Genomic DNA, 15,737 nt, shown 5'->3' with positions numbered 1-15,737 from the left:
CGAAAAGGACTTGTGATTTTTATTTTTTTTATGAGCAAGGTGATGCCACATGAAAGGATCATGGTCTGCGTGATATATATTCCAACGGCCTGAGATTTACGAACTTGATGCTGTGTTTTGAAGATTGTGGTTTAATTTTACATCTTCCAAATATTGTTTTATATATGGTTGTGGATACATCTTTTATCTTTATATCCTTTTTTGCATTTTAGCGGCGATTTTTGAACTCGTTGGGAAAAAGTAAACTGGGCGCTGAAAGGATATCAAGCGTTGAAACTAGGTGGACACAAAAAAATTCCGATGGTTAGCATTTTCTTTGCGGCGAACACATAAATCGTTGAGAATGTATCTATTGCTGCGGTGATTAACTGTCGATGCAAACAGATTTGGACTTTTTGTGTTCTAGTTGTATATCATCGGATGCCAATTATTGCAATGGAACTTCATCTATTTACGACGATTAATATACATCCCAAATAAGTAATTGCGACGATAACGTTTGATCGATGCAAAATGTTTTGAACATTAGCAGCGATTCAAGAGTCATTTGCGACGACATTAACAGAGTATAAGCATGTCCCTAAAGCACTTTATAAAGTTATTAGGGTGGTTTCAGTGTTCATTTTTCAACGAAAATATGTTTAGAAAGATATTGACTAGTACCTAAACAACATTGATAATACACTAAATTAACTCTGCATTCTATATATATAGAGTCCCTTTTTATGAGAGCGTACATATCACCAAAACTGGCAGCTCAAGAGACCATGCGTTAATAATTAGTTTGGCATGATAGCGTTAATGCACTCAACTAGTAGTACTGTCTGTTGTCCAAGTAGAGGGAAGTCGGGTGGAGTTCACAGAAGGCATGGTGCGGACATTAATGTCAACAGGCAACAGGCGGTATTGAATGTCAAGCTCACGGAAAAGCTTAACCATCTCTTCAACCAAAAGAGATCTCCTTGCCCACCTTTCTCCCATGTCTTGGTGGTTCATTCTGTGTGTCAGCCATATAGCTATCTTCACTCTGTTTAACTCTTCCACGTCCTTGAATATAAACATGGGTGAAGGATACCAGTGCTCTTTCTTGCCCTCAATATAACTGCATGCAATGTCAGCCATAAAAGGAGAAAAGGGCATACAAATTAGAAACTTATATATGGACAGATATATATATATATATATATATATATATAGACATTATGCAGCAAGCTACAAGTTATCTTAATTCCTTCACATACCTTATAACTTTGTGTTTAATGGTTGCAATCTTCTCTGCCGGAGTTGATATATGGACGCAGAACTCGACGGCATCTCCCATGTCAGGACTGCGATAGAAATTATTGATGGGCTTGGTACAAAGAATACTGTTTGGGTAAACAATCTTCGTGTTGTCGTATCTCAGAAATACAGTAGTTAAGATGTTCATTTCTTCTACAACCATCTGAAATTTTTCAAAGAACCAATATTTAGTCCCCCTTGCGTATGAATTGAAAGGCAAAAACATGCAAAAATACAAACATTTCAAAGATGGAAAGTTACCTGAATTCCGTCAATCTCACACCTATCTCCCACATCAAATGGGTGCATTGCAAATAAGAAGATGATTGCTTCAAATACCGTCTTGCAGGTGTTGCCAAAAATAAATGCAACTAGGACGAGTTGAGAGCTTAAAAATAGAAGAAATTTGGTGGTAGCGATTCCCAGAATCAGAAGGCAAATAACTAACATAACAATGCTAACTAACACGTTCACAACACGATGAAGTATATTCACGGCTGTTTTGGTATCATTCAATGTCAAAGCGAGGGCTCTCCGCTCTCTGAACACATTGACCTGGAATAAGTATATGCATTTTCATCCCATTAGTATAACCACCGAGTAAAACAAAACCATGTCTAAGTCAAATAATGATGACATTTCATAGAAGTGCATCCACACAATCATGTGAAATAGGACAGTATTTGAAGAACTAGGACTCATTTAAAAGAAATCCCTCTTTGCAAGTGCCAATGATGGCTTGCTCACACGAGACAAAATCATCTTAAATGAGCAAAATATTGATGAGTTACAGATTATGACTAAGACCGAGCATTTGTGGTTCACATTTCACCTCGGTCAAACTCTAAGTAAATAGGTTTGGATATGAGTTCAAAACCTAGATTGAAATGTAAACAGTAAGATATTTGCACCAACTTGCATGCATAGAATTCAAAGATTGTAAAGCATGCTGCTTCAGTGCTCCTAACTTATCCATTAGTGTGAAAATGGGGAAATATTTAAAGAAAAGCCATTTGTTGACCAATCCTTACCACCCAGTTCTTCAAGGATGATTTGCTAATTCTCTTGGTCTCAAAGGCTCCTTCAAAGAGACCCATGGTTTTCAAAGCCTCATCTTCCCGCAAGAATCGCATCAAATCTTCCAAGTAGATGTACCTGACAAAGCAAATATTAATAGATCAGATTGATTATTTATTTAAGTGAACAAGAAAAACTGAAACCAAATTGCATATACAACGTCAAGGTGTTCAGTATAAATCCTTTTCATGGTACTCCACATATAGGATAGACAAATATCTGATCAACAAGCGGGGCATGCTAAAAGCGTTGTCAAAATAAGCCCTAACATTAAAAGAATGGTTTCAAAAATGGGTGTTCATAATCCAGTCTGAATGGAAACATAAAAAGCTCAAGAAAAGCAAAACGTTAAAAAACAAAAATATCAAGGAGTAAGGACTTACTTGGCCCCATGCCTGGCGACATTCTGAAATATCTTCTTGGCTGCAGCTTTCGCCTCCAACTCACTCCTAATTTGTGTATTAGACCCATCCTCGTTCGTGGCATCCAATATCTGTTCATCCAAGGTCGTAAGAGTCCCATTCCGAACAATCCTCATCAACCTCTTCATATTCCAAGCCGATACATTCTTCGGATTCAACTTATGTAGGTGATCAATGCTTATCCCTTGATTATCTCCCTTCTTGGACATTGCCCGAGACAGCTTATCATTTTTCCCTCCAGGGCTCTTCTGCAGAAGTCCACTACTCCCTATAACCCGTCCACTCTTTGGTGGAGGAAAACCAGTTGCCTTGAGATCATGGGGCACAGTAGCACCAGCGTTCTGTAACTTGTTGACCTCATCAGAAAGCCGTGCCTCGGCCTCCTCCTCCTCTGCATTCCGAATCTCAATCAATGGCGGCCCCGAAAGCGTCTCAATCACAGACTGAGTAAACAAAGACTCCTGAATCCTATCAAAATAGGTACTAACATGAAAAGAAGAAGCCAAAACTTTCACTATAAGAGTCTTCACCAACCAGACCAAGGTACCCAGCAACAAACACACAAGCACCTTAGTCACATACTTAAGCTTATCACTCTTGGTCTCTCTCTCAACCTTCTTATCAAAAAGAAAATGCCAAGCTAGCAAAACAAGCCCTAACCACAGACAATTCTGCACGGCCTTTCGTACACCATATACAAAATAAAGAACCCTTTTACGTAAAACGAAATTCCTTTCTATAAAGAACACTAGGATCCGAATCCCCCACCCAGACACCAACCTACCACATATCAAAACCAATATCAGAACTTGCCATTTCCACAGTTTGAGCCTCCACAAGTTCTTCTCTTTCAGATAAGGAATAAAAAGAGAGCAAATAAAAAAGGCAATTATCACAACCAAACTCACAAATTCCAATACAGTCAAAGCGCTCAGCTTTGTCTTCCTGTACTCGTCCGGCAAGTCCTCCCAGAATGGATCTTCTTCATCTTCGTCCAACGCCTTCGGAAGTAAACCGGACCGGAGCTGACCCGACCTAGGAACCCGTTCCGATCGCCTCTCTGGCTCTTCAGGTGGGTCCATCAGCCGCGACTTTGTTTTCGCTCTCGACAAGCTCGACTTTCTTTGAAATGATGCATTTGATGTACACCTCACCACCTCTCCACCTAAATCCCCAGACCCACCATCGCGACATTGTTGCGACTGTGGTTGTTGCTCTCTGTCGTAGGACGGTTCCTTGTTACGATGTCGCACATAATTATCGTCTGCGGCCTCAACCCCAACATTCGAGATATTGAGCTCCTTGGACATCTGGGGCTTCTCCGGAGACTCTGTCACCGAAGGTAAGTTCAGATTCCGATGGTTGGGGCGGAGCTCATCCATTCCCAAATCCATGTCCAGAGACATCTCACCGGACAGCCTCTGTTTGTGCAGGAACTGACCAATCAACTTTGATGGGGGGTCCTCCTTCCCTTGCCCACGTTGCACAAAATCAAAACCCCCACCATTTCCATTATTCAAGTCGTTCTCTCTAATAACACCATTGCGAACGTCGTCGTCGTTGGTTTGGCAATCGTCTTTCCAAAAGTCATAGCTGGACTCCCTCCAAATCTTGTTCTTCTTGTCGTTCATAACGGTATCCACTACATCCTTACTGTTTGAATCTCCCTCGTCGATTTTAACTACGACTTCCCGGTGGTCGGATGACTCAACTGCCCTCATGATTGCTGCAAAGTCCGGGAGCTATTCGGAATCGTACTGGAGGAAAAGAATGGGGAGCTATTCGTGGGCAAAGTCACAGAGCAACCACCAGCAGAGATGTTCCTTAAATGCTTGTAGAACGTCCATGTATTTCGAAGGAGAGAGAAATCCATATTTGATAGCGATAAAATAAAATATTTGCTATTACATATAAGAATTATATATTCACCGCGCATATGTTATTTTAGTGGGGACGTTAGGAAAGTTGGTGATTTCCTGAGCTTTTCGAGAAAATCTGGTCGACGCGTGTACTCTTTAATGGAATAAAACAATGTGCAGTTTTCAAAACACAGGCGAGAGAGAGAGAGAGAGAGCAAAATCTCTGCCGCAGTGTGCTGCGCGCATGGGGTTTGGTTCGGCGTAAAAATAAAAAAATCTCCAGATTTTTCACGAAACGAGGGAAGTGCCAATCCAACACGGTCTCTTATCTTGATATATATATATTTATAGGTAAAACGATAGTTGAAAAAGAAAAAAGAGGCTGGAATGAGATGCAACAGCGGTACGGGGGGGTATTTTGGGACTAGGAGGGATTGGCTCCTAAGTACGTGTCCCAATCCAACACGGTCTCTTATCTTGATATATATTTATATATAAAATAATAATGTTATTATGTTTTTATTTTGTTATCTCATTTTTTCTATTCATGTATTTAAATTTTTTTACATATTTGAAAATAATTATTAGTATATTGATATATTTTCTTATTTTTTAATATTATTTAAAAATATTAAATAAATATAATAAATAAATAAATTTTGTCGCCATCTGTCACCACCCTAATAGTATCAAAAAACAAAAATAAAAATAATGTTAGTGGTAGATCGTTCTTTGCTGACATGGTAGCGTCAACTCGTACTATTTTGCGCCATCGATCTGCCTCCTAGGGACGCCACGAGGCTACCCGGCCTGCGTCTGTTTCCTGAGCACGATAGCCTAAAATGTGACCTGATTGTTTATGTGTTTGGACAGAGAATTGATGATATAAAAATTAAATAAAATATTATTTTTATTTTAAAATTTTTTTAAAAAGGAATTGTTATTATTTTTAAATGAGACGAATTTTTACAGTCACTATCCAAATTAGATCTTACGCTATAAACACCAAAACTCGAGGGAAAGATTGCTACGTGTCGTAGAGACCGTTTTGCCGGACTTTTTGGGCATAATTTATTATTACAGACAGCAGAGAACCAGTAATATGAAATTGACGAGTACAACAAAAGGAGAACAAATCCATGTTTTGTGGGTGTTGATGCGACTTTTTAATCGTTCATTTAACATTGATGGTTATGTGTGTCTAAATCTTGTTGGGAGTAGATGACGTCCATTTGCTTTGGAGTCAACCAAGACAGAACGGAAACAACGTATGTGTATGTTTGTTATGATTACCATCGCTATCTTGCTCACTCTACCGAACACACCAACTAAAGGAGGGTGTTTCTTTGTCGTCTCTCTTGGTGAGGGATGTCCCATTCAGATTTTATTGGGTCTTCAAATCCTCAAGCCCTACTTGTTTTGAATTATTTCGACTACATGAACTACATTTGTGTTTCATTAATTATTATGCTAATACTTTTTTAGAATTTTTTTTCTCAAACTTAGACTTTGTTATACACAATCATATTAATTATACCAGCATTTTAAATAGTGTTCAGAATCTCTTTCTACAAGAGTGTATCGCCAAAACTGGTAGCTACATTAATACTTAGTTTGGTCTTTTGATTTTGCAATCAACTAGTACTGGTTGTCGTCCAAGTACAGAGAAGTTGGGTGTAGCTCACATGAGGCATGGCGCGGACATTAATGTCGACGGGCAGCAAGCGGTAATGAATGTCAAGCTCAAGGAAAATCTTAACCATCTCTTCAACCAAAAGAGATCTCCTTACCCACCTTTCTCCCATGTCTTGATGGCTCATTCTGTGTGTCAACCATACAGCCATCTTCACTCTGTTTAACTCTTCCATGCCCATGAATACAAACATGGGTGCAGGATACCAATGCTCTTGCTTGCCCTAAATATAACTCCAATGACATCCACGAAAGGAGAAAATGGTAAACAAATTAGAAACTTATATAGGGACAAATATATATATAGACATTGTGCAGTAAGCTAGACGTTATCTTAATTCTTGCACATACCTTATAATTCTTTATTTAACGGTTGCAATCATCTCTGCCGGAGTTGATATATGGACGCAGAATTCCACAACATCTCACATGTCTGGACTGTGATAGAAGTTATTGATAAGCTTGGTAGAAAGAACACTGTTCGAAAAAAAAAAAAAAAACCTTCGTGTTGTCGTCTCTCAGAAATACAGTAGTCAAGATGTTCATTTCTTCTACAATCATCTGAAATTTTTAAAGAATGGATTAGTTCCCCCCAGTATGAATTCAAAGGCAAAAACATGCAAAAATATAAACATTTCAAATATGGAAAGTTACATGAACTCTTTCAATCTCAAACCTTCTTACAGAACACAATGTAATCTGGACAGCCACCAAAGTATGGCTGAGATACATTGCAATACTCAAGACATGCATAAAGTTGATAAAGTATGCTGCAGTACATGGAAAGAAAAAGGTACCAGCAACAACAGAGGTGATGGCACAGAAAAGATAAACCACAGCTCAGGAAATGCATGGTTGCATTCAGAGAAACATGAGGGACACGATGCATAAAGATGCATCTACTATACTGTCCATAGAAAGTTCTGAATTGATGTTGTGTACATAACCAAAGTTGCTTTTCAGTACCTTCTTTTTACTTTTCTGCTTTACTTTGTAATATATATATATATATATATATATATATATATATATATATGACTCTCGTGTAATCAAAAGAATCCAATGAGAATCAGTTTCTTCTTAACTCAATTTCTTCTCATCTTCACTTTATGTTTTTAACAGTTTCTAACATGGTATCAGAGAAGGAATAATTTCTTGCAATACCTTATGTTTTAATCATCTTTCATTGAACCTATGGCCTCCTCATCTTCCTCTTCTTCTTCTCCAACAGAAGATCCAAATAGCCCATTTTTCTTGCATCACAGTGACAATACAAACACTGTCATTGTTTCACCACCTTTGATTGGCCCCAACTACATTTATTGGAGCAGATCTTTTCTTCTTTCCATTTCAATCAAGAATAAGTCAGGATTCTTGGATGGCACAATTCCCACTCCTGACCTTGCAGATTCTTCTTATGTATCTTGGTTACGATGCAACAACATTTTGCTTGCTTGGATTTTAAATTCAGTTTCTAAGGAAATAGCCTCTAATGTGTTCTTCATGACTTCAGCTAAACAGATATGGGATAAACTCAAGGAGTGCTTTGCACAGCCTGATGAAGCTAGGATATATCACCTTCAACACAAACTTAGTGGCATAGTTCAAGGGCATCTTTCTGTAAGTGACTACTTCACCCAACTTAATGCCATTTGGGAAGAACTGCATAGCTATAGACTACTTCCTTGTTGCTCCTGTGGTTTATGTACTTGTAATGCTTTAAGGAATGTTGGTGAAGTTCAACAGAGGGACTATGTTTTCAAATTTTTAATGAGTTTAAATGATAGCTATGATGCTGTTAGAGGGCAAATTATCTTGTTAAGTCCCTTGCCTTCTCTAGATAAGACATTCTCACTTATTTTACAAGAAGAGAGGCAAAGGCAGGCAAGAAACATAGTTGTTCCTACCACAAAATCATCTGCCATGCCTGTTTATCAAGATTTCTCAAAGAAAAATGAGAAAACGGATTTGGTTTGTGAACATTGTGGGAAGATGGGACACACAAAAGAAAAATGCTACAAACTAATAGGATTCCCACCCACTTTCAAATTCACCAAATCCAAGTTTGGAAATGGTTTTGGAAAATCTGCTGCTCACTCTGCAAACCAGGTTGCTCTTGATGGTTCCACTATGGATCAAGCTGTTGTTGCAAGCCATACATCTCTTGCATCAAATGCCTCTCAGTTAAACCTCTCTCAAGCACAAGCACAACACCTCGTGGCTCTTGTCAATGCCCAATTCCCCCAGCTGACCTCAGGACACAATAAACCTCTCATGCCACCACCTGTGCATCCCTCACCAATTATTTCAGAACCTGCCTCTTCAACAACGTCTCACTCCAATCTGGCAGGTAATCATCATTGTTTTTCCAGTCCTAGCATCTCTCATAACCTTTCTCTTTTCAATGTCACAAGTCATGATAAATTCACTGCTCTTTCACAAGATTAGCATGATACATTTCATCACACACCATGGATCATGGACATAGGAGCCACTGATCACATTGTGTGCTCCACCTCATTTTTTACTAATTCTTCCTGCTGCATTCAAGCTTTTGTACAACTTTCAGATGGTACAAAAGCTCAAGTCACACACATAGGCACTGTTAAACTCTCAGACTCTTTTCTTCTCACTGATGTCCTATGTGTTCCCTCATTTGCCTTCAATTTCATCTCAGTTAGTAAACTTACTCAAAGGCCAGACACTTGTCCGTTTTTCTTAAACAATCTTTGTTTCATTCAGGTCCTCTCTTCATGGATGATGATTGGACTTGCTAAAGTCCATGCTGGTCTCTATTACCTATTATCTTCACCACCAGACAGCACCAATATTCCACCTTCAAGCCCATCTAGTCTAGCTCGAGCCAACCAAGCTATTGTACATCAAGATTTTGACTTATGGCACTGCAGATTAGGACATTTATCCTCTCAAAGAATGAACTCAATTCATTCTAATGTACCTAATGTAAAGTCCAAAGAAAAATCTCATTGTACAGTTTGTCATTTGGCTAAGCAGAAACAACTTTCATTCCCTTCAAGTGTTTCAAGTAGTTCATTTCCCTTTGATTTAATCCATTGTGATATATGGGGCCCCTACTCCCATGCTTCTCTTCAAGGATTTCATTATTTTTTAACAATTGTAGATAATTATTCTAGAGTTACTTGGGTTTTCCTAATGAGACTAAAATCAGACACAAGATCACTCCTGCAATCTTTCTTCCATCTCATACAAACCCAATTCAACAAAAATATTAAGCAAATCAGAACTGACAATGGATTTGAATTTGCTATGACTGATTTTTACAAAAAATATGGCATCATTCATCAAACATCATGTGTGTATACTCCTCAACAAAATAGTGTTGTTGAGATAAAACACAAACATCTCTTAAATGTTGCCTGAGCCCTTCTCTTTCAAGCATCATTGCCAATCCAATTTTGGGGAGATGCTATCTTAACAGCAGCCTATATCATTAACAGAATCCCCACACCTCTCCTCTCCAACAAATCTCCATATGAGATGCTTTTCTCATCACCACCTTCTTATTCTCACCTTAGGGTCTTTGGCTATCTCTCTTATGCTAGCACTCCCAAACAAAACAGAACCAAATTTGAACATAGAGCTAAACCTTGCATTTTCTTAGGATACCCTGCTAATGTCAAAGGTTATAAGCTATATGACATTGAATCTCACTCTACCTTTATCTCTCGAAATGTCATTTTTTATGAATTCACTTTCCCTTTCAAATCTGGTTCTTTTTCAAACAATGACCTGTCTTCCTTCCCCAATAATCTTGTCCTTCCTCCTGCTCCATCAGATGACATCTTCTCCTTTCCCCAAACTTCTCAAACTCTCACTCAATCACACCATGATGAAGAACCTTCTTCATCAGAACTTTCTACACCAGCTAATGAAGAACCTTCTTCACCAGCTGACACCTCCACTCTTCCCTCCCCTACTGCTCCCACACTTCCTGCACCTGCCTCCTCACCTCATCCTGACCCTTTCCCTCTTCGAAGGTCCACCAAAAATAGGAACCAACCAGCTTATCCTCACCAATATCATTGCCAACCTGCAGCATCTCAACCCTTCCTTTCTTCCTCCACAAATCACCCCCTTCATGATTACATAACTTACATAAATCTCTCTCCCTCTCACCAATCATTTTTTGTTTCCCTTTCATTACTTCATGAACCTCAGTCCTATAATGAAGCTGTCAGGTTTAAGCATTGGCAAGATGCCATGAAAGCTGAACTTCATGCTCTAGAAGAAAACCACACATGGACTGTCACCACCTTACCCCCCAACAAAACTGCAATTGGTTGTAGATATGTTTATAAGACCAAGCTGAAATCAGATGGATCTCTTGAAAGGCACAAAGCCAGACTTGTGGCCAAAGGCTACACCCAAAAAGAAGGCTTTGACTTCCAATAGACCTTCAGTCCAGTTGCCAAGCTCACCACAGTTCGGGTTTTCCTTGCCATAGCAGCTATTAAAAACTGGTCCCTCACTCAAATGGATTTTACAATGCCTTTCTTCATGGAGACCTCGATGAAGACATCTATATGCAATTACCTCCAGGCTATCACATCAAGAGTGAGCAGATTGAGTGGAAGAACTTGGTATGCAAATTAAATAAGTCTCTCTATAGACTTAAGCAAGCATCTAGGCAATGGTTCTCAAAGTTTTCAAATTCACTCACTGCCATTGGATTTCACCAATCAAAATCTGACTATTCTTTGCTCACTAAGGTCAGTCCCAATGGATTTATAGCTCTCTTAGTCTATGTGGATGACATCATAGTTGGAAAGTGACTCTCAAAGAGAAATTGATTCCCTCAAATCTTACCTTCACAGCAAGTTCAAAATTAAGGACCTTAGACCCCTCAAGTATTTCCTAGGATTAGAAGTTGCTAGGTCCTCACTTGGAATTAACCTTTGTCAATGGAAGTACACCCTCGAGATATTAGAAGATTCAGGTATACATGGCACAAAGACAGTTTCCACACCTATTGAACTGAACCATAAATTGAGCCACACCACAGAAGAAATCTTCCAAGACCCCACAACTTATAGAAGACTCATTGGAAGATTAGTTTTCTTAACCATCACTAGACCCGACATAACCTATGTTGTGAGTGTTCTAAGCTAGTTCATGGACAGACCCTCACAATCTCATATGCACTCAGCCTATAGGATTCTCAAGTACCCTAAGAGATCCATAGGTCAAGGCATTTTTTTGTCATCCAAATCAGCTTTACATCTTGATTCAGATTGGACTGCCTGCCCCTAGACAAGAAGATCTGTCACAGGGTTCTGTATATTCATTGGGGATTCACTAATAAGCTGGAAATCTAAGAAGCAAGCAACAATTTCTAGATCTTCAGCTGAGGCAGAATATAGGGCACTAGCATCTACAAGTTGTGAGATCATATGGCTTCTCAGTTTGCTAAAGGAATTTAATATTGACCATGCACAATCTGCTTCCCTCTTATGTGATAACCAAGCAGCCATCGACATTACAAAGAATCCAATTTTTCATGAAAGGACCAAGCATATAGAACTAGATTGTTATTTTGTTAGAGAAAAAGTCTTGGCTGGAATTATCACACCTATACATGTTTCCTCAAAATTTCAGTTGGTAGATATTTTCACTAAGGCCTTACCAACCTCTACATTTCAGTTCCTACTATTCAAGATGGGAATTGTTAGCATCTATGCCCATCTTGAGGGGGAGTCTTACAGAACACAATGTAATCTGGACAGCCACCAAAGTATGGCTGAGATAAATTGCAACACTCAAGACATGCATAAAGTTGATAAAGTATACTGCAGTACATGGAAAGAAAAATGTAGCAGCAACAACAGAGGTGATGGCATAGAAAAGATAAACCACAGCTCAGGAAATGCATGGTTGCATTCAGAGAAACATGAGGGACACGATGCATAAAGTTGCATCTACCATACTGTCCATAGAAAGTTCTGAATTGATGTTGTGTACATAACCAAAGTTGCTTTTCAGTACCTTCTTTTTACTTTTCTGCTTTACTTTGTAATATATATATGACTCTCGTGTAATCAAAAGAATGCAATGAGAATCAGTTTCTTCTTAACTCAGTTTCTTCTCATCTTCACTTTTTGTTTTTAACAGTTTCTAACATACCTGTCTCCCACATCAAACAAGTGTATTATAAATAAGAAGACGATTGCTTCAAACACCTTCTTACAGGTCAAACAAAGCAGCAAATCATGTTATACAAAGCAAATAAATGTTGCCAATATATATATATATATATATGTTATATCGGCCTGCCTGAGACTGCCTCAAACTCCCACATAGTTGATTGAGTTAAAATTAAAGAGGTTGGCTTCCATCATTAATTCAGACCTCCTAAGAAAAAGCAGTAGTCTAATACTAATCCTATGTTGCCAATAATAAATAGAAATCACCAATGACCAATATTACTTCGTCTACTCTCCTATTTTATATAATGGTTTAGGAAAATGGCTAATTTTCATAAACATTTATGACAGACAGCTCCATACCTATCTGTTGGGGACAACAACAATAATGCAATAAAGCATCTCTACAGTTGGAACATCAGTTTTCATATATATTCCTGGACTAGTGTAGTAGGAAGCATCTCTATAGTTGGAACATCAATTTTCATATATATTCAATGTTCTAGTAAATCTGTTAATTAGGACCCCACTCAATAAATATATAGTGAAAGGGTCACTGTCAGTTTATTGTCGTTTGTTGTGAGAGCCAAGTCATGTTTTTACACCTAGCCAATTACATTGTAACCTAAGTGGTTGCAAATGGACTATCTAGTTCTACAATGTGAACATATGCATTTTACAATATGCTTGAATTAAATAGCCGACAAATTATAGTGAACATTATTTTTTTTCTGTAGTTCTTTATACATGTTGGGGAATATCATGTGTGAAAGTGGTGACAATTTGGTCTATCTCACTAATTTTGGTTATCATCACTTGTCACCACCCTGCCACACTAGCTGAATCTACACAAAATTGCATTGCATTTGATTAAAGAAACTTCGAGGTTTGATTATAGAACAATATCACAATATCTACCAAGTAAAATGAAACTTAAAAATCTTTTTAAGTCATGTTTGATGATAGAAAGATGAAGGTTTCTACTCAAATACCAGAATCACTTGATAAACTCAATGTGTCAATATTATGCAAGATGCAATTTTATACTGGAAATGAATTCTGGTCACTAGCTATATAAATTTATAAGTCATAACAAACAAAACCATGACATTCAAATGGCAAAGACTTATATATATATATATATATATATATATATTTGTTTGTTCTAAAGCTGGAATTGAATGTTCTTCACGGGAAAGCATGTATTCCAACTAAATATACTTACCCAAGGCATATAAAATTAGTAGCCACAAAAAATCCATCAGAGACAAATAGAACATTTAAAATTAGCAGCCATCAAAAATCCACCAGAGACAAAATTAGCAGCCATGAAAAATCCATCAGAGACAGATTCATGACCGTGAGGGAGGTTCTGAAGCCCTATAAAAATATAGCAAACAAAAAGTCACAGCCATGAACATGCTTTCCCAACCAGCACAACATTCAAACCAGTTCAAGCAAAAAGAAGCTAGGTGAAAAATCAATATTTGAAGGAAATATAACATTAAATTTAGCCTTGTGAAGCATAATAAGTTATTTGAATTAAAAATAAAATGTTGGAATTAGTTACGTGACAGAAAAAACTTTGAATGGAAAAGTTTTCATACAGTTCATGATATATGAACACATAAATGTTCTCTTAGCTTAATTTCTAATTATTTTAGATATTATCATTAAATACCATACTGTAAAAATAATCAATATGCAATTATTTGAGTTTATATGAGTCAAATCGAATTTCGTAAGAACTGTATCGTTTGATAATCGATTGTGATTTTGTATTCACAAACGACGCATTTAATAAATATGAATCAAGCTAAAAAAACTCCACTTATAATTGAGCTAATCTCAATTAGTTTTATTTATTTACAGCCCCAAGTATAACCATCAAACTTGAAAGGGAGATCCAAAACCATCTTTGAGCTAATAAAGTTAGTATTATTTCAACTCACTGTCCAAACCTCACATAATCTCTTCTTTAATATTTATGAGGAGACTTGTGGAAGTTGCATGCTACTGTTAATAGGCCAGTGTAAAAGGACTCTGGATCCGATCCAACCGAAAGATCCAATTGGGTCCCGTCCAAACAAAATTGGGTTGATCGGGTTAAGCAACAAGTCAGTTTAACAACTCTTAAAGGCTGTCAAAACCGATCACCCGACCATAACGTTTTTCTTTCTCCTCAAACCCTAGCCGCCATTCTTCCTCTCCGCTTGTCGTCCCTATTTTTCATCTTCGTTTTTCTTCACTTGTTGCTTTGTTTGATCCGTTGACGATTTGTATCCTCGTTGTTCTTCGTCTCCGTTCATACCTGTTGCTTCATCCTCATCTCCTTTCGATTCTAGTACTCTCTCTTTCTCTCTCTCTCAATTCCCATTCTCAATTCCAGTCCTTTAATTTGGTTATGGTAGTATATCGGAACCTTACCCGATTTGTGAAGTGGCCCAAGACCGTTCAAATCCAGAGGAAGAAGAGAATCCTCAAGCAGAGGCTCAAGGTCCTGCTAGCTCTCAACTAGTTTACCAAACCCTTGACAAGAACCTGGCAACAAACATGTTCAAGATGCTTCTCAAGTACAAGGTTGCAAAGAAAGAGCGTCTCTTGAAAAGAGTTTGGGCAAAGGCCAAAGGAAAACTTGTAGAAGCAAAGAAGCCTATTGTGGTGACATATGGGCTCAAGCTGACATTTGCAGCAAGTTGACTGACTGAGGACCTTAATATAGGAAGCCATGAAAGGAGCTAGCCCTTTAAATCTTGATTTTTTTTATCTTCTTCTCCTACTTCAAGAGTTCTTGAAAATCCCATTAAAGGTCAAACCACCACCTACTTTTTCCTCCCGATATTATTATTTCCTCTCCTATAGCACCCATAAAGAGTAGTTTTGAAAAGAGAAATTAAATTGAGAGAGAGAGGAGGAGAGAGTAGTCAGTTATGGTTAGTTTAGGGAGTTATTATTTCCTCTATTTTGCTGTAGTCCGTAAGATTTTTATTCGTTCAAGATTTTTGATGTCGTTTGAGTCTTTTTACCCTCCAATGTGTATGGTTAGAACAAACGAGGAGAAGAAGAACCACAGATTTCGACCCAACCCTAATTTTACGAGTCGGGTCGAGTTAGTGTGGCCTTCCTTACGAGTCGGGTAGGGCTGGACCCAAATCTGGTTTGGGCGGGTCTGTGTGCAGGCCTAAGTGCTGGTATCTCTTCAAAATAGGGGAATTAATAGCTAG

At 38.1% G+C, this 15,737-nt stretch overlaps 1 protein-coding gene across 1 annotated transcript; it reads right to left on the bottom strand.

Annotated features, from left to right (window-relative positions):
* Positions 1 to 680: 680 nt before the first annotated feature.
* Positions 681 to 4,619, bottom strand: LOC109006627 (mechanosensitive ion channel protein 6-like). Its single transcript, XM_018985972.2, has 5 exons — positions 2,742 to 4,619; positions 2,313 to 2,436; positions 1,543 to 1,836; positions 1,242 to 1,444; positions 681 to 1,102 (listed from the first exon to the last, which is right to left on the bottom strand). Exons 1-5 carry the CDS (start codon positions 4,499 to 4,501, stop codon positions 808 to 810), a joined length of 2,676 nt encoding a protein of 891 aa, XP_018841517.1. The 5' UTR covers positions 4,502 to 4,619; the 3' UTR covers positions 681 to 807.
* Between the last annotated feature and the right edge of the window lie 11,118 nt (positions 4,620 to 15,737).

Source organism: Juglans regia, chromosome 16 (assembly GCF_001411555.2).
Source record: "Juglans regia cultivar Chandler chromosome 16, Walnut 2.0, whole genome shotgun sequence".
Lineage (NCBI taxonomy): Eukaryota > Viridiplantae > Streptophyta > Magnoliopsida > Fagales > Juglandaceae > Juglans > Juglans regia.
This window is presented reverse-complemented; position numbering and strand designations above follow the sequence as displayed.

What these genes read in the sequence shown, in the direction of transcription:
- LOC109006627 (XM_018985972.2), bottom strand. Translation starts at nt 4,501, where the DNA reads ATGAGGGCAGTTGAGTCATCCGACCACCGGGAAGTCGTAGTTAAAATC. An exon ending in GTCGCCAGGCATGGGGCCAA is followed by an intron (nt 2,437 to 2,741) that starts GTAAGTCCTTAC and finishes TTGCTTTGTCAG; the next exon opens with GTACATCTACTTGGAAGATT. An exon ending in GTGAGATTGACGGAATTCAG is followed by an intron (nt 1,445 to 1,542) that starts GTAACTTTCCAT and finishes GAAAAATTTCAG; the next exon opens with ATGGTTGTAGAAGAAATGAA.